The following is a 21,508-nucleotide window of genomic DNA, read 5'->3' as shown; positions in this document are numbered from 1 at the left end:
GGACATTAGTACGATTGTTTTAGGTTTCATCATTATTCATCATTTATTTTCTCCTAATTTAGGTTGTTCCTAAACCATGGTATTATTGAGATCAATGACTTCTTTGTATACACATTTTATTGTATTTTTCTCTCTTTCCTATTATAAGTACAGTTAATTACAAACCTTACAAACCTTTTGCCAATCATAGCTTGTCCCGTTCCTTCTTCCATCCCCACATCTTATACTTCAGACAATTTTTTTAAAACAGTTTCCAAGTATAATACCAGTGCATACCGCCACCTAACACTCTGCCCAAAGTATAAAGCCTGCCACATGCTTCTGCTTCCAATTCAAATTTTGGGAATAGGTGGTTATACAAATACAGTTCTTAAACTTCGTAGCTCAGGACAAAATAGAATTAAATGTTTTAAAGATTCCACTTCAACATTGCATAATATACATATTGCATTCACAGAGGCTAATCCATATCTACATAATGTGGTTCTGTTGTGTAGAATATGAAGATGAAATCTTAAAAATAAGTCCCAATGTTTGGGATTTGGGAATTTAGATAGATAGGGCAGCGTCACATTAAGGCGGGCCATCCATTTTTTGAAAGGGCATGGACTTTCGCGTTCAATCTAATTGATTCTGTGATTCTCCAATTATCTGCCCATGAAATCCTTTTTACATAGGCTGGATTCTGGCAGAGGATTTCAACTGTCCAACCTACTTCTGATAACAAGGGATGGCAAGATTTAGCCCACAAGTCCAATGCCCAATCTGTGGAAGTGTCCTTTTTCGGTAACACATTAAATTGAATCGGGTAGTTCGACGATTGTGTTTTACTGAAGAGTAATAACGTTTTCCATTTTACTCTTGCGTAGAGAGATGAGACCAATCTCGTGAAGGATGACGGCAATACGGACTGCATTCAACAGATGTATGATGCTACGCCAGAATTTACCTTCCAGCCAATCCCATGTCTTCCACGGTAGACCTAAACATGCCTCAGCTGCATAGGTGATAACTGGGACTACCTTTAGATTGTAAAATTGGAACTAATGAGAATTTTCCATATTTTCGCCTAATTATCTGTACTTCGGCTACCAGGTGATTTAATTTGCTCTTCAGGTGGCCTTTCCAATGGGATTCAATCGCGTTTGCACTAATCATTGCTCCCGAGTATTTAATTGCTGGTGTCGCCTGCAGGCAGTGTTCTCTTATATCCCATCCCAGTGACTTACATCTTCTAGAGGTTGTCCTTTCAAGAACCAGAATTTCAGATCTTTTCGAGTTCATTTTTAACTCATTTTGAGTTACATAGAGTTGGAGTGCATTTAATTTCTTCTGTAAACCTCTACGGGTTCTGTCCAGCATCACCAAATCATTGTCGTAGAGTAGCCACCCTATCATTTGGCCATTTATCTTTGGCGAACATGACGGGACTGGGTTGATGTGTCTCACGTCGGAAATGAACAAGTTAAATAGAAATGCTGCTATAGGACAACCTTTTTTAGCCCATTGTGATTCGGAATGGTTTGTCAGATTACCTTCTTGGCTTAATCTGACCTGCAATGATGTTCCTGAGTAAAGATCTTTAATAGCATTTAGCAAGTCTCGAGGGCATTTAGCCTCATGCTTTTTCTTCCATAAGTGTTCTCTGACTATGCTATCAAATGCGCTTTCAAGATCAATGCAAGCAAGATAGATTTTGCAATCTCCTCTGATGGTCTGCATCTTCATCAGGCTCATCAATAGCAAGTTGAGACTACACCCTACGCCTTTGACAAAGCCTGTTTGTCTCCAATCCAGGGTCCCAGTCATAATCGCCCAGTCATTTAATCGTTTTAGCAGAACAGAGTCAAAACATTTTCCTATCACATCAAGCAGGGCGATTTGGCAGTATTTTTCTGGTTTCAACTGGTCGCCTTTCTTGAAAATCGGCACAATTATGCTCTTTTTCCATGAGAGGGGGACTTCACCATTCTGGATGATCCGTTTAATGACGGTGTAGCAGAATTTGGCCCATACTTGGGGTGCTGCTTTCAATATTGCATTGCAGAGACCATCTGGGCCTGAAGCTCTCAAATTGCTTGTTTTCTTTATGATCATTATGATGTTCTCTTGATCAAATTTAATATTCCAGGCAGCCCTCATTATTGACATTAATTCAGGACTTTTGTTGTTAACTCTGTAAAGGGCTGAGAAATGAGATGCCCATAGGTCTTCTGGCACTGGATTCAAAAGGAAAGGGCATGTTGGAATATTACCTCCATTTAGTAATTGCCATTCATTCCTTGTTTTTTTTGTTCCCATTGTTTTAAGCATTATTTCCGAATCTCGTTGGAACAATGATTTATGCACTGCTATCCAATTACAATATTTTTGCTTTCTCTTTTTGATTAGCTGTGGTCTCATAAGCAAAGGAGCGTTCTGCAATTCTCTCATTTATTTATTCAATAAGTGCTTTTACTTGTAAACTGCATTATCAAAGCAATATTTTGCTTTAAAGTGGGGCCTCACATTTCTTTGTTGATGTTCTTTGAAGACAAACAGCACACATTCATATTCTACATCTGTGTTATCGTGGGAAATCCATTGCAACACATTTTCAATGAGTTTAGAGTCCTGTGGTGTTAACCGCAACCGGTTTCTGCCGGGTTCCAATTCTATCGCATGGGACCATGCCTGTGCTGCAACTTTATCTGCCCTCCATGCAGGCTTCCCTACCAAGACGATCTGCGCTCACGCGGCGCGGGGTGGAGGTGGTCAGGCCCTCCATCCAGAGGTCAAGACTCTCAACTTTCACGCTTGGTATCTGAAAGGTTGAGGTATAAGGATTGGGACCTCGCGGATGACGTGATGGAGGTGAAGCTTTCGGCCAGGCGGCTTGCAACAAAATCCCTGTACCGTTGCTGTTGGCGTAAATTCTGCGACTAGCGCAGGGCTCACAATGTTGATCCTTTTCAGTGCTCCTTTCCTAGGGTTTTGTCTTACTTTCTTTGACCCACAGGGGCCTTCAAGTGGGTACCATTAAGGGATACCTGGCGGCGCTGTCTATCTTTAAGCGCTAGTGTGAAGAATGTTCTTACTTTAAGATTCCTTTTTTTTCTCAGTTTCTTAAAGGACTGACTAATGTGTTCCCGCCGTCCCCTTTCCAGGTGCCGGTTTGGGATTTAAATTTGGTTTTGAAATTTCTCATGGGTGCTCCGTTTGAACCTTTGCACTCTTGTCCTTTGAGATTATTGTCCTTCAAGACTGTGTTCTTGGTTGGGCATGTTGCAAGTTAGGATCAAAAGTTCATGGTCACTAGTTGTTGGTATCACTCGTAGGGAGGTTGTTCGACTTAGCATATTCGAAGAAACATAGAAGTAATCTAGTGTCGAACTCCGTGATCAATTTTTCAAGTTTTTTGCCTCTTGCAGATCTCCTTATAGGTTGCATTTAACATATGAAGCTATCTAGCTACAATCCCTTCATTCCATTTTTGATATCTCAAAATTTTGGAGTTCTTTTTGGGCATCGCAGATTTATTTCCATGCGCTTTCAAATCCAAGTTCAAATCCCTGCATAGAATCGGGAAGGGTTCTTGGAATGTTGCATAGATGTCATCTATTTGGTTCATCACGATGTCCAGAAAGTCCGCTGATTCGGAACACTTTGGGTTCCAATGTAGGTTAAAAACCGCTAGATACTTACTATTCGAACTTGCAGTTTTCTCATTTCATTTGATGATCAAAATCTGAATAAAGGGATTTGGTTGGCTTTCCCTTACAATTTAGAGTTTCAGGCTCTTGTTCACGAAGATGGTTAAACCCAAGGTAGGTCTGCCGGACATACCTTTGACCGCTTTATTATGAGGGTAGTGAAGCCATCCAAGAAAGGAACCTCGATCATCCAGGTTTCTTGAAGGCATATGAGACCCAAGTTGGCCAATTGAACAGGTAATCCTTGCACAAGATGAATAAAACCTTGGGTATTCCAGAATCCAACTCCCAAAGACCATGCCTCCACTTCCTTCTGGCTTTATGTCTTTTAGGTTGTAGATAGGGCTCTCGGTAGCCAGTTTCATGAGTAGTTGTTGCCATTGTTCAGAGGAGTTATCTCTTTTTGACTGGGGTTGCATGCATCGGTCACTGCAAGTCCATTGATGGTAATTTTAAGAGAATTTAAACCATCAGTTTGCAGCGTTTCTCGGCCGTTGCAGGAGGTGGATTCTAACGGGGACCTTAATATTGCTGCTAGGTTGCTCTTAAAGGTTGTGTGAGGCTTATTCTGTAGCAGTCAGCGGTGATAGTACTACGATATCTTGCGTCAGAATCTTTTACATCAAAACCAAGAGGGGCGTAATTGATCACGTGAGTCCAAAATGAGGGATGCCAAGGCTGCAGTAGCCATATGAAGGAGCACCCTGTCATTTTCATCCTCATTAACAAAAGCTATGATTTTAATGTCACTGGTATGGATTACTCTTAGCTTGAGGACTTAGTGAAAAAGGCGCATAATGTTGTTACGGTTTAAAATGGGGCCATCGTCAGCTTTCAGAACCCTTTTGAGCTGTACTTGAAAGACTCTTTGATTGGTCGATACCACTCCTCCTGCCATGTCTCTTATGACTTTTGTACTCCTGTCGTTGCATATGGCGGCTCCCCTGCACCATGTTCTTAGTTAAGTTGGTGGTTGTTGAGTTTTTGATCAGTTGAGTTAACAAAGATTCAGGTTACGGTTTCAGCCGGGCGGTCAAGGATTTTCTTCTGCCTCTCTTTTAAAGTTAAATACGGAGAATTTGATATAGAAGTGTCAATTTAACCTTCATTTGTTATGTTCCTCCCATTGTCACTAGGATCATTAATACACACACTTCGTCAGATTCCTCTTCGTATACGATATCTCTAGCAATAAGTCGTCCAAGGGCTCCCTATCCAAAGTAGGAGACGGATTAAGTGGCAGCACTTTGTGCGCGTCTTCAGAGGGACCATGTTGTGCTTTTACACCAATCTTTGCTTGAGGGCATAGGTTCCACTAATCGCACCTCACTTGCCGGCAGCTTTAAGTTCTTTATAAAGCATTGCAAGCTTGTTGATTTGGTGGAATTTCGTGGCAATGGCATATTTTTGGTTTTCTTCACGAAGTTTGGTTTTACAACTTTCTTTGATTTAGTGATAGATCCTTGTGAGTTAGCTGCAAATATTGAGTATGTCACGGTAGTACTGGAGGGGTCTGGCTCTTCGGTCTCCGATACTAGGATGGTTTCTGCAAATGTACTTCTTGGGAGAGCAGCGTCAGTTGCCAACTCTTGATCTATTGGTACTGGTATGGTGTCAGTTTGGGTGGCAGTTAGAGTACTTATGAGTGCACCAAAGCGACCCGCTATTTCAGCATCCTCCTGTAGAGGTCCCAGGCAGATGGTCAAGGTGCTCATAGATTGATTAACTGGCAAGCTTTTTAACTTTGGAAAGGATTTCAATTTCACTGACGTTTGCATGTTTGCCAACTGGGGCATCGATCCACCAAGTCTTTGTTTACGGTAGAACCAGAAGTATGCTCTCGGCCAACCCTTTGGTCGGCTCCTGCATCTTTAACCAGTCGACCCATGTCTTCAAGACTGCACTATCAAGCTCTTTGTCTTTTAGTCTCCTTTCTCTAGACATTTCAATAAAAGATTCTATAAGAATCAGCTTTGAGTTCATTAAGGCAATCAATGTTGACTTGTCTTTATAATTATCTGATAAGTTTTCGTATAGCTTCAGATACGGTGCCAGCGAAATTGACATTGCCGAGATTAAATCTGTTTGAAGATGCTCATGTTGCTTGTGTAGTGAATATTCTTCTGATTTCTTTACCATATCAATACGCTCTTGAGGCGTAGTATTTCTGCTGGACTGTTTATTTGTGGATCTCTCTCATGGAAGCCTTCTGTCACTGATAGATTCTACTTCTTTGTCAGGTTCAGCAGTAGAGCTGGACGAAGTTGGGTCCGAGGAGTAGACGTCGGCATTGTGGTTGCGAAGCAAAATCTTTTTTTTTTTTTTTTTACAAGAGACTTTCACAAATGGGAGACAGGATTGGCCATCCGCATTTGCACGCTGCATTGAATTTGATGATTCAGTAATCTTTGTGTTAATATCAGATCGCAGATTCACCTCGCAATCAACATATTTTGAGAGCCAGGGGGCGCTATTATTAGAATATAGACTTTTGCTATACTTTTCTTTGGCAGTTCTGTGGCGTGACACATCTGCGGCTTCTGTCCTCAAGTGGTCGATTGACTGCGCATCAGTCAAGAAGCCATTTTGCACAGCTTGTAAGTGATCGCCAGTGCTGGTTGATATATTAGGTCTATAATCAGAAGGCATCTCATGGGGGCTTTTACCTGGTAGGCTGCCTATTTGCTGACGTTTGTCGGACTCAAACGCCAGTTTAGTGGAAGGCGAGTGAACTCCAAAGTTCCTGCCTTTTGGGGAGTTCAGTGAAGACTCGACAGGGGTCTCAGCTATAGCTAAAGACTCAAGAGTGCCGAGTGCCTCTATGGGCCGGCCACTTATTTTGTAATCAAGACTGTGGGCCTGCAAATGGAAGGAAGACTCTCACGAGTCTTGGTTGATTTCACTTGTTTTAGAAGTGTTGGATCGAGTAACATCAATTACATCCGCACTCATCACGGCTGAAGCCAGCCGAGATTTGTTATTCTCTATATGGTTATTATCATCAATATTCAGTAAATCCCCATCAGACGGGGCATTCCATGTTTTATTCGCTGTGTGGTCGTCACTCCCATGAGGGTGTAGTAAAAGGTTGAGCTCTCTCCTCACCGTGGCTTGATTTTGAATTTGCTTCATCTAAAGGGATCTCATTTGGTTAAAGTGCCATCTTAAGTTGGAAGGGTCCGTTACAGATGTACTTTATTTTTTTTTGTAAAGGGCCTCTGAGAGGTAGACTGTGGATTTAATGTCAACGCTGAATTAATCAGCTGGATCGCTTTGTCCGCATTTAGATGGTGACTTGTAAAGTCACTTGTACCTTTTTGCAGTGGTAGTACGCAAGAGTTTGAGGGGAGGCATGTCTCCAATAGGTCACTCCCATCGACTTGAGGCATCGGGAGGTAGAATCCACTGTATGCTAGGTCGGCTGAAGGCTTGGCAGAAACCGGGAAGGACACGTCGACCACAAGACACTCATCATACCGAGGGGCTTCATGTGTTGTCGCCGCTCCTCGAGATTCGGCCTCCAGATCGAAGATCATGGTTCGGCTCGACCCCTATTCCTTACCGTGCGGCACAAACAGAGCACACTATTAGGTAGCAGGCTACAGTGAGTACAGATGAATTTAAGGATGAATCGGGAGCATAGATTGCTGCAGGTTACATTTTTCCAAGAGCGCAACAAAAAATGGTATTCACTGAGACCGGCAGCATCAGTGTCCGAACTGGGTAGCCTGTAGATGGGTTGGCTGCTACACCTGGATCTGCAGCCCGCATACTGCAGACTGCAACTACACTTTACAGCTCACTTGTATTGTTTTGAAGGGGGTAAAGGGTCTTAATTACTTAGAGCTTTTATTAGATATTTTATTGTATTGGTCATTGCACCATGAAATGGAAATGGATTGTTTTTAAAAATGTCATTGGTTCTGTGATGCTTGTTGTAGCTTTTATGGCTCTGTGCCGTAATAAAGTATTTGAACTGAACTGAACATTACAACTTTAATTGCATAAAATGTACTCTAATGTGATAGTATAATAAGAATATTATTGTGCTTGCTTGCCTGTCGGTTGTATTTTACTTATATCTTGTCAATTGTTTACACAACTGTACCCCATCCCTCCTTTGTCCAATCTGTCTGCCCAGCCTTGCTACCTTGAAGAGAGTTTTAAGTTTGGCTTTGGTTGAAAAAACCCTGTTGCCCCAGGTTGACTGCCCCATGTCCTACCCCTGGTAGAGACGTTGACAAACCCTCCATACACCACATCTAGAAAGGCAAATAAAAGTTTAAAAACAAAGAAAGTCGGGAAATTTTTTTAAGGGAGTCAGAGTTACCAGAAAATTTAATTCTGTCCTAACATTTATATTTTACTCCCTTCATCTCTCCTAAGGGCCAGAACAAATTAATAAAGGAAGCTAATTAGTATTGTAAACCTTGACCGCTGAACAAAGGTTAACCCTGTAAACTTCATCATGGTGTTAAAGACTCAGCTATGGTGCTAATATTTACTTTTCTTGCATGTGATAGGCAGAAATGCAGCATTTCTCCGGGTGGTAAGGTGCCGGTCTCTATCTGAAGAGTATTGCTTGGATACCATGAAGAAGGACGATATTGGTGAGCAAATACTTGATTTTGTGACATTCATTACAATTTCTGAATATTATTTAGTGTCATCAAAGAAAATGCTGATTAGAAAATGAACACTATTAAAGTAGCACCTCTGGCAGGTTGGTAAATTATTCAGCACAAACTGAAAATGTACTACTTATTTTTGACCAGATGGATTGCAATTTGAACATATAACTTTTTATTTCTTAACAAACATGACCGCCAGAAAACACTTCTGTTTTTGTGTGCTTGGTAAATAAGTGTGGTTGGCAATAGTTAAATCGTAGGTCGTTTTTTCACTACTGTAGCATCATATTGGAGACTGTGACAATAAATCACAAGACATACCCAGTACGTTTACGGTTTTTATTATGAAGAGGGTGTCATAAAAAACAGACAATTGGGCCTTGCAGTCTAAGTGGGATCCCTCTACTCATTTCCCTTAACATGTGAGGGGCATCCCACCTCCCATGCATAGTCTCTATGCGCCAACCGGAAATATTGCAGTGCAGATGTACTATAGTCAGGGTACCTGTACTGTCTGGTCTATCCCCAGAGAGAGCCAAAAGGCTGTGGCCTTATTTCTCCGATTCCCTCTGAGACTTCCTACATGACCTGGGGCTAGACTGATTGCCCTGGCAACCTTTCCGTCTGACGAGTCTTTGAGCCTGTTCCTCCCTCTCACTACTCCTGTCTCGTCACTAATCCACCCTCCTCTGTCTCTCTCGTCACTCCATCTCCTGGTCTTGTCTCTCCCTTGTCCTGTCTCTATTATCCAGCCACCTCCCCAACTCATCTGCTTACTCCTCCCAACACTACCCCAGCTCTGCTCTCCTTCACCCTCCTGCCTCTGATTTCCCTCTCCTCTCTCTCCCTCGCTCTCTACCTGTTCCTCTGTTCTACTCTTCCTTCAAGATTAACTTCTACCACTCTCCCACTGACTCCCTATTGGTACCCTTTTGTCACCCTTAACCCTTACTACTTTTCTCCATAGATAAACCAACGTCTCCTCCAAGTCCTCCTCCAGCTGCTAGACACTCCCCTATGATCATGGGGGGTCCTCCTTGAATTCCTCTCTGAGCTCACCCGTACACTTCGCACTATCAACTTATTCGGCTGGGTTTTTATAGGCCTTCTGCCTAGAAGCTTCAATATGAGCAGAGGGGTTACCTGAGTTTGCTGCTTCCAGGGACCAATCTCCTGTCTGAGCTGTGCCTTTGTGGACTGGAACTTCCCTGCAAGTCTTCACAAGGACATTTACCCCCATCCAATGTACAGCCTCCTTCTTTTCCATTTAGGTGTTTGTTCTCTATTCTCCTCCTGGATCAAGTCAGTCCTCCCCTAAAAAGGTTTTGGAGAGGGTTTCTTGGTCTTCCTGAGGGCTGGGCATCTCCCTGCTGGTTCGTCTCCGCTGCTCCCCTGTATCCAGTCTGTGATTTGTAGGGTACATGTTTTTTTGTTTAGATTGATTGAGATGCTTGAATTGTGCTACCAAAACAAACAAATCCTATCAAGGCAGAGCTGCTATAAAGCTAAATCGGCAATGCATCATCAGTCAGGGAGATTACTATCTAATCCTGGTTCAAGTATCCTTGACCCTAGTTGAATAAATAGGTCTTTAGTTTTCTTGGGAACAGGGGCAAGGATTCTAGTTTTCTGATCTCTAGTGGCAAACTATTCCATAGTTTTGGTCCCTCGACTGAAAATCTATGATCTACTCTAGACACACACAGAGAAGGACTGATAGTTAACAAAAACATATCCTCTGATCTGAGGAACCTTATTGGTTGGTAACAATTAAGCTCATCTACCCGACACGAGGGAGCTAGATTGTTCATGTATTTAAATACCATGCATACAACCTTAAACTTAATCCTGCCCTCCACATCTAACCAATGAATTGATCGGTGTAGTCCTGAAATTGGTGTGGACTTATTCACTCCGAACACCAATCTGAATGCTGCTTTCTGTGCCTTCTGCAGTCGATGAATTTGTTTGTCAGGAGCCCCAGCCAATAGGCTATTACAATTATCCAATTTGGTATTTACCAGGTCATTCTACCACTGCCGTATGATCCTTCTCAGGTACATATGAGAGGGCCTGCCGTAGCAGCCGCAAGTTGGAAAAGACAGCTTGCACTACATCCCCAATTTGACCCTCACAACTGAGGTCACTGCCACACGCTGCAGAGTTTTATCATCTTATTTGCAGTCATAAGTTCTGATCCCAAAAGAATGGGGGTGGGGGAACATCTATTCACCCCTAATAGATGCTTTGGCCCAAACAAAATGACCTCTGTAGTATGCCTACCCTAGGTTGGGATTCCTTGGCCCCCCCTTAAAAGGGCTGAACCCATTACCCTGTTACAGGACATATGTTTTACACTGGTGTGATTTCACAGTAATGGAAAACAAACTTCCATTAGTGGAGTGTTTTTCCATGCATTGTTCTGAAAACAACATGCCAAATCTCCCGCCTCCCTGATGCTCCCTTTCTTCGAAGGAAACCGATAAGGAAATGCATAGTAGCTGCTCTGTCAGGTGGAGATGTTGTTGTCCATACTCCTACTCCTTACTTCCTGCTGGTAAGGAGAGGAATGTGCATTGTGAGATGGTGGAGCTTAGCAGGTGGCTCATGTTCCGTATGTCCTGCTCCTAGGCCTGCATACTTCAGTTAGCTGGAAAAGTACAACAGGATTTTCAGTAAGTGTGTCAAGATATGTTATGAGATATAATGTTTATGGGTCTTGCGCAGTCTACAGTGTGTGTACTTGTTCACTTGACTTGCGCACCACCAGCGAAACCTATACTTGTTGCAATGGAATTAATGTGACGGTTGCAAACCCAGATCCTAGAAAATGTAATTTTTAGAACAGCTTGCTTTTGGGGGTCAACGCTCTGGATTAGGCTCCTGGTTGACATTCAGAAGGAATCAAGGCACCATAGAGGCAGGCCCATCATAAAATCCACTTCCTGTTAGGATCTTTCACTGCCCCCTCCTCTTCAATATGGAGGCGTTGGAAAGAGTTAGTGCACATTCCAAGATGGCATCGTTGTGCACCATGCGACCGCGTCATGACATCAGAACGTCAAAATAGCACAGCGCAGTGGTGACCAGGAACAGCCACAAAAAGACACTCTGGAACGGTAAGCCACGTGTCGCAATCTTGCCTCCCCCCATTGCTACTGCACTAGTTTCTCTCTACGTTCATGCTTTCTTTGTCCTTTCCTGGATCCTGCTTCCGCTCTCCTCTTCCCTTTGCATCGTTGTTAAGATGGATTTCTAAACTCTGACCTGGTGGACAGAAGTTTAGGAGGCCACCCTAGTTTAGTGGAAGAGGAGAGCCTTCTGGACAAACCAGACCAATCTACGGTAGCTTGGCTGGCGGTCAAGACTAAGTCTCAGACGGGCTGAGAGTGATCGGAAGCCCCCAATGAGCGCACACAGTAAAACTCCACACATTACCCTTAGACAGATGTATATCAAAATATGTTTATTATAGGCCTTTATAACAAAAACACAATTAAACTACAGTTATAAAGAAAACAATTATCACACATGCTTATTCACTATATAACATACATACAATACTGCAATTAGCCCAAGGCTGATGATGGGGGAGAAAATAACCACAACTGCAACAAAAAGGGGTTAGTTCAGCACGTATATCAGTTCAGGCAGTCCTTCATCAACAATCCCTTACTTATGTCGTCCAGCCCTACGAAGTGAGGAACCTAGAGCTCAAAGTAGAGTCATGCGTTAACAACACACAGTCGTGCATAAATGAAAAAGCGGGTTCTCTTCAGGGGGCTGCAGCTGCTCAGGAATGGGCTTGAGGCGATGAAGAATAGTTCCTATTCCTAGAAGAGGGTCTACCCTTGTGGTGTTACGCTTACCTGGTCTCTGAGGAGGCTTTGGGGCACGATTGCAGCCCTCCCAGGGGTGAGGTCGCTCGGGTCCGACTTCGCCCTCTGCGCTTATGTGTTGACTGGTGGTAATAAGTGATGCTGCTCGGAACTGCTCCTGCGTGGAGAATAGGGGGCGCGAGTATGCCAGCTTGTGTGCCTGATCCCTTTCCAGACCCCTTCTCCCAAACCGTGCCACCCGTGGGATGCGCTGTCCCTGGAAAGTTCACCTGTTGATTAGTTTTGGCGAGCACTCCATCCTGCTGCTTCTGGCAGGGGCGCTTGTATGATCTGGACCGAGTTCCTTCACTGGTCCTTTGCATGTGGTAGTCCAGTCCTGTTGCGACTAAGCCTCTATACTTCAGGTAAGTGTTCCTGTTTGCCTTTGTCTTTCCTCGTCTGTTTTTGTTGTATTGTTGTCCTTTCCACTTTTGATGTTTGCTCTTTTGATTTCTTCACTTGCAGGTGATGTTGCCGGCCCAGCAGAAGCTGCAGAGCTCAAGGCAGCAGCCGGAGGGAATGAGGAACGAAACTGCAGCGGTACAGTAGCTGATAAATTAACTACGGGGCGCGCAGAGTTCAAATGCGGCACGGCCCTAGGACGGGTGTTCTAACCTTGTCTTTCTTCTTCTTCACAGGGTCCGAGTTCGGGGATGTGGAGTGCAGTGCTGCGGCGTCGGGATCAAGATCACTGGATGTCAGGAGAGGAGTCTGCAGATGAAGCGATGAAGCACCGGTTTCCTGGAGGTGAGTATGCAGGAGAACGCCTGGTTTCAAAGGTAAGTAAACTGGTCCAAGCGGCGGTGAGCATCACGTTGCATGCGAGTGCACAGTAACGCGAAGCAGCGGCATTAAGGATGGAGCAGCTTATGTAGCTGAGCTTCTGAAGCCACGCCCACCAGGTTCAGCCTGCCTGCCACACCCGATGAGTCAGCACATGAAGACCAGGCCTAGGGAGCCACACCCAATGAGTCAGCACATGAGGATGTTCGATGGAATAAAGGCTTTCAGCTCCTGGAAAGTTCTTGTAAAATAAAAGCACTCCTGCACTGAAATAAAGTGTTCCTGCTCACATCTCTATATGAGCCTGCCGCCAAAGGCGCCTGGACTGAGACCAGAGCCCCTGTGTTTATGGATCCCAAAGGGACATAAGTGAGTCAAGTGACCCATTGCCCCATCACTAGATGGTGTGGTTTTTGTGTTCATGGGCCTGTGGCCATGATAGCACTCCCCCTCAAGGCCCCTCTCGTGGGTGGTTTCCCCACTGGCCCTGGCTTAGTTGGGGTTATTGCGGTGGAACTGCCTGATTAATCGTGGAGAGTGGACATGCTCACTGGGTTTCCAGGTCCGATCTTGGGGTCCATAACCTTTCCAGTCTATAAGGTAGTATAACTTGGACCAGATCATCTTAGAGTCTAGGATCCTTTTAACTTCGTATTCTGGTTCTCCTTCAACTATTTCGGGATCCGGTGGAGTATCGATCCGCGTACCTGGTCTCAATGGTTTTAGGAGGGAGACATGAAACACCGGATGAATCCGCATGTGGGCGGTGTTAGGGAGAATTCTCTCTTTAGGCTGAATTTCCTAACCTAGTGAGTCCCCCAGCAGCTTTGCTGGATTTTTGGAGTTTGTTTTTTTCTCCTGCCAAGTGTGAGACTCTTTTTCTCCCACTCTTGGACATGAGTTATGGTGTTCCTTTGACTGTTAATGTGTTTTATGGGCTATGGGGTCCTTTACTCTATAGGGTCTCATGTGTTTTTACTGTGTGTGTTACACAGCACCCTCCGTGCAGTAACACAGGGGTGTCATAGTGACACCCCACCATAGACTCCATACCCTGGGACTGACTACTGTCTCCCAGGGCATGTAAAGTCACCATTGGCTTTACTAGTCCCAAATTATTAACAGACACCAGTACAAACCATCATATTGTGGACGTACTGGTCAGGGCAATTCGATTGCCCCGGGGTCTGTTAGTCGAGGGGGCACGTCTCCGTCCCACCTGATCGAGTTTTGGCTGGTGGCAGTGGATACTACTTTTTATATTCAACCGCAAATATTTCCTTATGGCATTTTCCCATTGTTTGAGGCTACCAACTTTAATTATTTAATTCTCATAGCCTCGAACATACCGCCGGTTTATTTAATTAATATTAATTCGCCGTTTGGTATTTTTTGCTAGGACTCGATTATGAAATGGCGTTTGTGTTCTCTTCTGTGACTCCAACCCAAGTCGAGCCCTTTGTTCCACTTTTTGGCGGGCTTCTCCACAGAAGCCTCCAAAAGTGGTGCCACTCTGTCTGGGTACCACAGGGGGTGTGGGAGGGGGTTTAGGCACCCTGGACTGAGTTACCTTGGTAATTGGGAGCTTCTCTTCGTTGTCGATACGCAAACTGCTTCTGTTTCTCTTTGGCTCTAGCAAGATGCTCTGCTGCTTCCTTAAAAACCTGGGTGATGGATTTTGGTAAGGTCGTTACAGCGGACATTTCTAATGATTAGAGTGGGTCGAAAATGGATGGCCGTGGATGTCGACCGTACACTATGTAGAATGGGCTTTGTCCCGTACTGGTGTGAATGGAGTGGTTATATGCGTATTCTGCTAACCAAAGTATGTCCTTCCAGGTATCCTCGGTTTGTTGCAGCATACACCTTATGTATTGCTCAAGGGTCTGGTTAGTCCGTTTGGTCTGGCCGTCGGTTTGGGGGTGATGGCTTGTAGATAACCGGCAAGTTTACAACATCTTTTCCAGAATGCAGAGACAAACTGAGTTCCTCGGTCTGATATCAATATTGATGGGAACCCGTGTAGTCGGACTATCTGTTCCAAAAACACGGTAGCCAGAGTAGAAGCGGTTGGGAGACCTTTCAGGGGAATAAAGTGGGCCATTTTGAAAAACAGATCTACGACGACTAAGATGGTATTGTATCCGTTACAGGAAGGAAGGTCTGTTCCATTGATAGCGTATGCCAAGGTGCTGGCGGTACTTCTAAAGGACGTAGCAGACCTGCGCGACTTTGTTTTTGGGACTTGTGTTGTGCACAGGTGCAACAGGTTGCAATTAACTGGACAGTGTCCTTTCGCCAAGTTGGCCACCAGTAATTTTTCTTTATTTTAGCTTGGGTCTTGGCTATTCCCGGATGCCCTTCTACTAATGAATTGTGATAGTTTGCGATGATTTAATTCTGTAATTTCTTATCCGGGATGTACTATCGTCCTTGGTAGTATGGTAGATTGTCCACGATCGTATACCGGTCTCCCTTCCCTAGCCATTCCCGTTGCGCTGGTGGACTCATCAAGTGTTGCAGTCAGATTTTAAGTTGTCTAGAGTGGTGGTTGCGGCAATTATGCCTTGGATTCGTCAGGATGATGGCCATGGGGTCTGGTGTAGTGAATGCCTCTTCTCCCTCACTCATGCGAGACAGGGCGTCCGCTTTTCCATTGCGTACTCCGGGTCTCTAGGTGATCGTATTCCGCAAAGAAGAGAGCCCAGCGGAGTTGGCGTGATGATTGCGCTTTAGCAGTCTTCAGATAGTGTAGATTGTGATGATCCGCGACGATGGTGACTGTATGTCTAGCTCCAAGAAGATAATGTCTCCAGGCTTTGAACGCTGCCTTAATTGCTAGCAGTTCTTTATCAGTGATTGCATAATTCAATTCGGGGGCTGAAAACATGTAAGACAAGAATGCTACGGGATGCAACGGACCTGTTTTGGGGTCTCGTTGTGACAGGACTGCTCCCGTTGCTATGTTGGAAGCATCAGTTTTGACCACGTATGGTAGTTCTGGTCGAGGATGCCGTAGAATTGGTGCTCTGATAAATGCTTGTTTTAGCTCCTGGAAGGCTTTCTCTGCCTCTGCGGACCAATTAAATGGTTTATTTTTCCATAGTAAAGAGGTGATTGGGTGGACGATCTGGGAGAACCCGGGAATGAACCAGCGATAAAAGTTGGCGAACCGGAGTACACTCTGTACTCCCTTTATGGATGTCAGTGAGGGCCAGTTAAGGATAGCGTTGACCTTTCGCGTGTCCATGCGTACGCCCGTGGTGTGAGAATAAAGCAGAGGAATTCTACCTCTGTCACATGAAAGAAGCTTATAGCCGGTGTTTGCTTGCTCTTTTTGAAAGACATCTTGGTAATCCAGGTATTCAGGTGGTAGTGAACTGGTGAGGCCCAGTATGGTTTCTTTCTTCGAACTTGGGTTGGTAAGACCTTTTAATGAGAATCCCTTGCTAAAACAGGTGTCGGCACAGTCTTGGGGAAAGGTCAGCACTCCTTTACGCCAGTCAATCCTGGGATTGTGGGTCTTCACGCAGGGTGTTAGGCAGAATCCTGTGCAGCTCCCTTAGGGAGCACTACAGAAGATTAAGACTACAGGTGAGAGCAATAAATCCCCTTTGGTATCAGTCTGTACCACAAAGATTTAGTTGGTAGCCGTGGCTGAGCAGTCAGACTTATCTCAAGAGGGAGATGAGCAGTGTTCAGGGTTTACACAATAGGCCTACAGTACTGTGGCACAAGGAAACGCTGACCAAAGCGTTGTATTCAAAAGTAGATGTATATTTATTTTATACAGTTCTAATAAAACACTTGTATCACAGTCCTCAAGCAAGTTATATTAAGTCAAAGGAAAAATATACACACTCGCAAGTTAAATTGTAGACCAAGTGAACCAGATTGAAAACTGAGCAAAACGGCACAGTGAAAACCACACACAAGGGATCCTCTATCAATTTCTCACAAGGGAGGGAAAGCACAAATTATATAGAAATAGTTTCTTACACACCTTAGCAACACTTCCCATAAGTTTGTGAACCAGTTTAAGCAAGACAGTGCATCAGTATAGGCAATACTTAAATGAAAACTGAGCAAAATGGCATTTCACAAGGTTTAGAAAGGGGAAGAAAAGGGTAATTATAAGAAGTAGGTGCACCAACACAATTCTAGTTGAGAATCAATCTAAAGAAGGCAGGTCTAACAAATGTAGCCAGAGTCAGTAGGCCTGTGCCAGAGTTAGTGGTACAGGGCAAGGGCCCAGGAGCAAAATGTTCTTGTAGCTGCAGTCAAGTCTTTGGTTAACGATTTTGAAAAGGTGGATGCAGAAGTTGAAAAGACAATGTTAAGAGAGAGGGGCGGCCAACCCAACAGGTAGGTAAAGGATTTAAAACACCTTTAGTGCTACCGCGAAGAAAGGGCGGCCTGGCGGAACAATGTACCTTTAAATGAAGAAGTGGCTCCTGCGGTGGCGGTTATTCCTGGTAGTTCCTGCAGTTCGGGTGACCCAGCAGAGGAAGAGAGGCTCTCGTCGTGGAGGAAAGTTCGAGTTACTGCCCTACCCAGAGATGAAACCAGCCAGGGTGCTGCCCGACGAATAAAAGGTATGCTCCTATAAATCGCAGTCCGGGTGCACTGGTACCCGGCTATCCGGCCTCCGAGTGCAGGGTACGGGAGATTCCACCAAGGCAAGTCCGGGAAGGCGATTGGCAAACTGGTTGGCCCCACCAGCTCAAGGGAAGAAGGCTGTTGCAGATGAAGATCTTCTCTCGTCGTGTGGAGAAAAGTGGTGAGACGCTGCAGCAGGGCTTCACCGGTGGTTCAGTCGTTGCAGATGTTTTTGGCTTCTCTCCTCTACGGCTTCTTAGTTCCAGTGGCAACATCCTGCCCTTCCAATCCTCAGGACCCTACTTTTATGCAAAAAGATCCCCATTCATACAGCCTAGCTGTCACTCACACAGTGGAGTGGTCCTCTTGGCGGGAGACCCTCCAGCCTATCGGGATAGAGTGCGACATGGGTTGCTGAGGCAACCCTGTCCAGGGGTCCTACTCCCCCTCCCACACAATGGACCCATCCCAGACTCAGTGGCGCCGAAAGGATGGCTTCTCAGCAGAAGCCCGCCAAAAGGATGAACAAAGGATCCCTGACCTGGGTTAGGAGTTTAGAGAAAGACACGAGAAAGAAGTTATATTAAATTTCTGGCAAATAAAACCTACCGGAGTCAAGTTAATATTAAAATTCACCAGCGGTATGTTAGAGGCTGTCAGAAAAAGTGGTAGCCTCGAACGATGAGAAAATCCCATAGGGAAATATTTGCGGTCGAATATTTATGGTAATAACCACTGCCACCAGCCAGAAACTTTTGAGAGAGGGACTGTACGGTACCCTCTCGAAAATGAACCTAAGGGAAAAACTATTAACCCTTTCCAGTACCTCCATAGTAAGATGGGTTGTACTGGTTTAGTTCATAGGATTTGACTAGTAAAGTCAATTGGGACTTTACATGCACTGGGAGACAGTAGTCAGTCCCAGGGTATGGAGTCTATGTTTGGGGGTCGCTACAACACCCCTGTGTCACAGCACTGACGGTGCTGTGTAACACATGTGAATAAAGAACTTTGGGCTTGGCTCCCGAAAGCTCTCTCCACAAATCGGAAATAGGAATACCAGACACAACAGATAGACGACCACCCCCCATCGGCAAAACCTGAATCAAGATCTATAAACCTGGGCTCATGGAACACTCGTGGCTTTGCCCACCTAACGGTGCCGGGCGAGGTAAACTTGGGTAACTTCAATGTGCTGTGTCTCCAGGAAACATGGCTCATGGAGACACCGAATTTAGAAGGATATGAAGTCGCTCATGCTGCAGCCGGGAAAGGCACTAGAGGACGTCCATTTTCCGGCCTAATTACAGCAGTCCAGCAAGGAAATGGAATCATCATGAAAGAAATCCTTACAGCATCCCTCTTCTTACTAACAGTGTCAGTCACATGGCATCAGGAAAACACGGCTACCAGAAAGACAACAGCAAAAGTAGCCATTATCATCAATACCTATTGGAATCCGGAATCCATTTCAAATGCCAATTATCTCAATATGATTGAAAATGAAATAGATCGTCTTTATACTACCTATCACTCGGCGGATCTACTAATATGTGGAGATTTAAATGCAGTCTGCACAAGAAATGTCCTCTCCAGACGCCCGACGCAGGCGGAAGTGAGAGGCCGAGAGTGGCTTACTCTCATGAAATCAAGAGACTTGATAAACCTGAGCACCCTATTTCCGAACACAAGTCGGCTGCCAACCTGGGAAGGAAAAAAATCAACAGCAACAATCGACTATATCTTTGCCTCCCGTACGTTAACACCTACGATCATTTCTTTTGATGTGGTCCAAACCACCGCCAGTGACCACAATCTCCTGACTGCTACATGGGTTGGTTCCTGGACTTCAACCCAAACTATAGATTTGGCCCTTGAGACAAACAACAGGAAAAGTCATCTCAAACTAAGTGCCAGCAATATATCAGATATTACAATAAACTATCGTCTTTTGGGTCGTTGTAGCAAGACGAACAACAGGTCAGATTACCGTCCTCTACTTATCCCTTATAAAATGGAAACAGGTCGACAACAGACAAACAAGGAACCGGGCCTTCACAAATACGACAAGATCTTGGTAGCCGAAAGAAGAATAGTGAGACAAGCTAAAAGAGCTTTAGTCCGTGACAACAACCCACTGACTAGAAAGGCCTTCTTACTAGCATCTAAAACCTACAAAACATGGCTAAAGAGCTACCGACTGACTCTCTACCAAAATGACTCTGAAGAGATGCTAAAGCAGATTTGTGGGAATAACGCCCGAAAATTTTGGTCCTTGATTCGAACAATTGACCGCCACCAAAACAATGCATTAACCATCACCATAACAGAAGACGTTTGGACAACTCACTTCAAGCGCCTATTCCAAGGAGTCCCTCAAGATCTTGTCTCCCAGAGAGAAGAAGAGGAACCCGGTACTTGCAGAAAAGAGATATCATGGATAGAGCTCCATGACAGGGGGGATATTCTTGAGAAAATCCAAAAACTTAAAAATTCTAGAGCACCAGGACCAGACGGCCTATCAAACACGGAATTGAAAAAACATCCTGAGGAATGGTCGTCTTTTATCAGCCTGGTATTCAAACGATGTGCCGAAACAAAATGCCTTCCGGTTTCCTGGACGTCCTCGATAGTCGTCCCGATATACAAAAAGGGAAACCGTGAAGACCCCTCAAACTTCCGTCCAATCGCTTTATTGGACGTGATTGGTAAAGTGTACGGCTCTCTGTTACTAAACCGATTTCAAAATTGGGCAGTAAAATCTGAATGTAACGACCCTTTGCAGTCTGGTTTCAAAAAGAACATGGGCACAACCATAAATATACTGACCCTCAGCATCCTAAAGGGAAAAGCAATGGCGCAAGGAAACCGACTCTACATGGCCTTCATTGATTTGAGCCAGGCGTTCGACCAAGTGGATCGATTAACTTTGTGGAAAAAACTTCGTGCCTGTAAATGCCCAGAGGCGATCCTGCAACCAATTATCCAACTGCATAAAAATACCACGATCCAAATACGACTCAATAACCAAGGGCTACTATCAGTAGCGATACCCACAAATCGGGGAGTGAAACAGGGCTGCCCACTGGCGCCAGCTCTTTTCCTGTCTTACCTGGGCGACTACAAAGACCTCGAGTATGAAGTACGCTCCTTCCCTCCACAGTTAGGAGAGAGCAAAATCCCTAGACTGCTCTACGCAGATGACGTCATTTTACTGGACCAGACACCCATCGGTCTCCAGAGGAAATTAACGACCTTTGTGAATTACATCAAAACCAACCACCTGGCGATCAACAAATCCAAAACCAAAATCCTGATTCTGGGAAAAAACTGTAAATCGCTGGAAAACTTTAAATGGTACGTGGAAAATGAGCAGATCGAAAAAGTGTCGGAATTCAAGTACCTGGGGGTTACGCTAGACAATTCAAAACAGGAAAAGGCAATGCAAGTAGCCCTACGATCGAAAATAAGAAGTTTAAGTGCGCAGGCGAAAGCTGTCGACAGAAAATTTGGTCGCTTCTCCCTTATTCCAGTCTTAAATTTCTACAAAGCAAAGGTTGTTCCTGCCATCTCCTACGGAGCAGAAGCCATGCTATTCTTACCAAACTCAATATGGATCGAACTGGAAAGCTACTTTTGGCGAAGGGTCCTCAACCTCCCTATCTCTACTCCGATGCCACTTATACGACGCAAACTAAGTTTGCTGTCATTGATGGGAGTACTAGAGAGAAACACCCTAATGCTCTACAGAAAGACTCTTCTAGAAACCCGCCCTAAACTTCTAAACGCTATACACGAAGAACTAACAAGAGCAAAATGTTCCCGCCTAACCGGCTGGATTAAATCACAGGAAGAAAAGTTGACAGAGATTCAAAGCACATTAAAGGAACTAATAGAAAATCCTCTAAAAACACAAAAAAGACTA

At 44.6% G+C, this 21,508-nt stretch overlaps 1 protein-coding gene across 7 annotated transcripts in view; it reads left to right on the top strand.

Annotated features, from left to right (window-relative positions):
• Window positions 1-21,508, top strand: part of NAE1 (NEDD8 activating enzyme E1 subunit 1) — a 976,013-nt gene that overhangs the window by 642,367 nt on the left and 312,138 nt on the right. For all 7 annotated transcript variants that reach the window (XM_069653211.1, XM_069653219.1, XM_069653249.1 and 4 more), the window contains one exon: window positions 8,216-8,302. In XM_069653211.1, the coding sequence (XP_069509312.1) occupies window positions 8,216-8,302 (87 nt within the window). The remainder of the gene's footprint in view (window positions 1-8,215; window positions 8,303-21,508) is intronic.

Source organism: Ambystoma mexicanum, chromosome 1p (genome assembly GCF_040938575.1).
Source record: "Ambystoma mexicanum isolate Mex_15411 chromosome 1p, UKY_AmexF1_1, whole genome shotgun sequence".
NCBI lineage: Eukaryota > Metazoa > Chordata > Amphibia > Caudata > Ambystomatidae > Ambystoma > Ambystoma mexicanum.
Note: the sequence above shows the minus strand (reverse complement) of the source record. Positions and strands in the feature narration are given on the sequence as shown.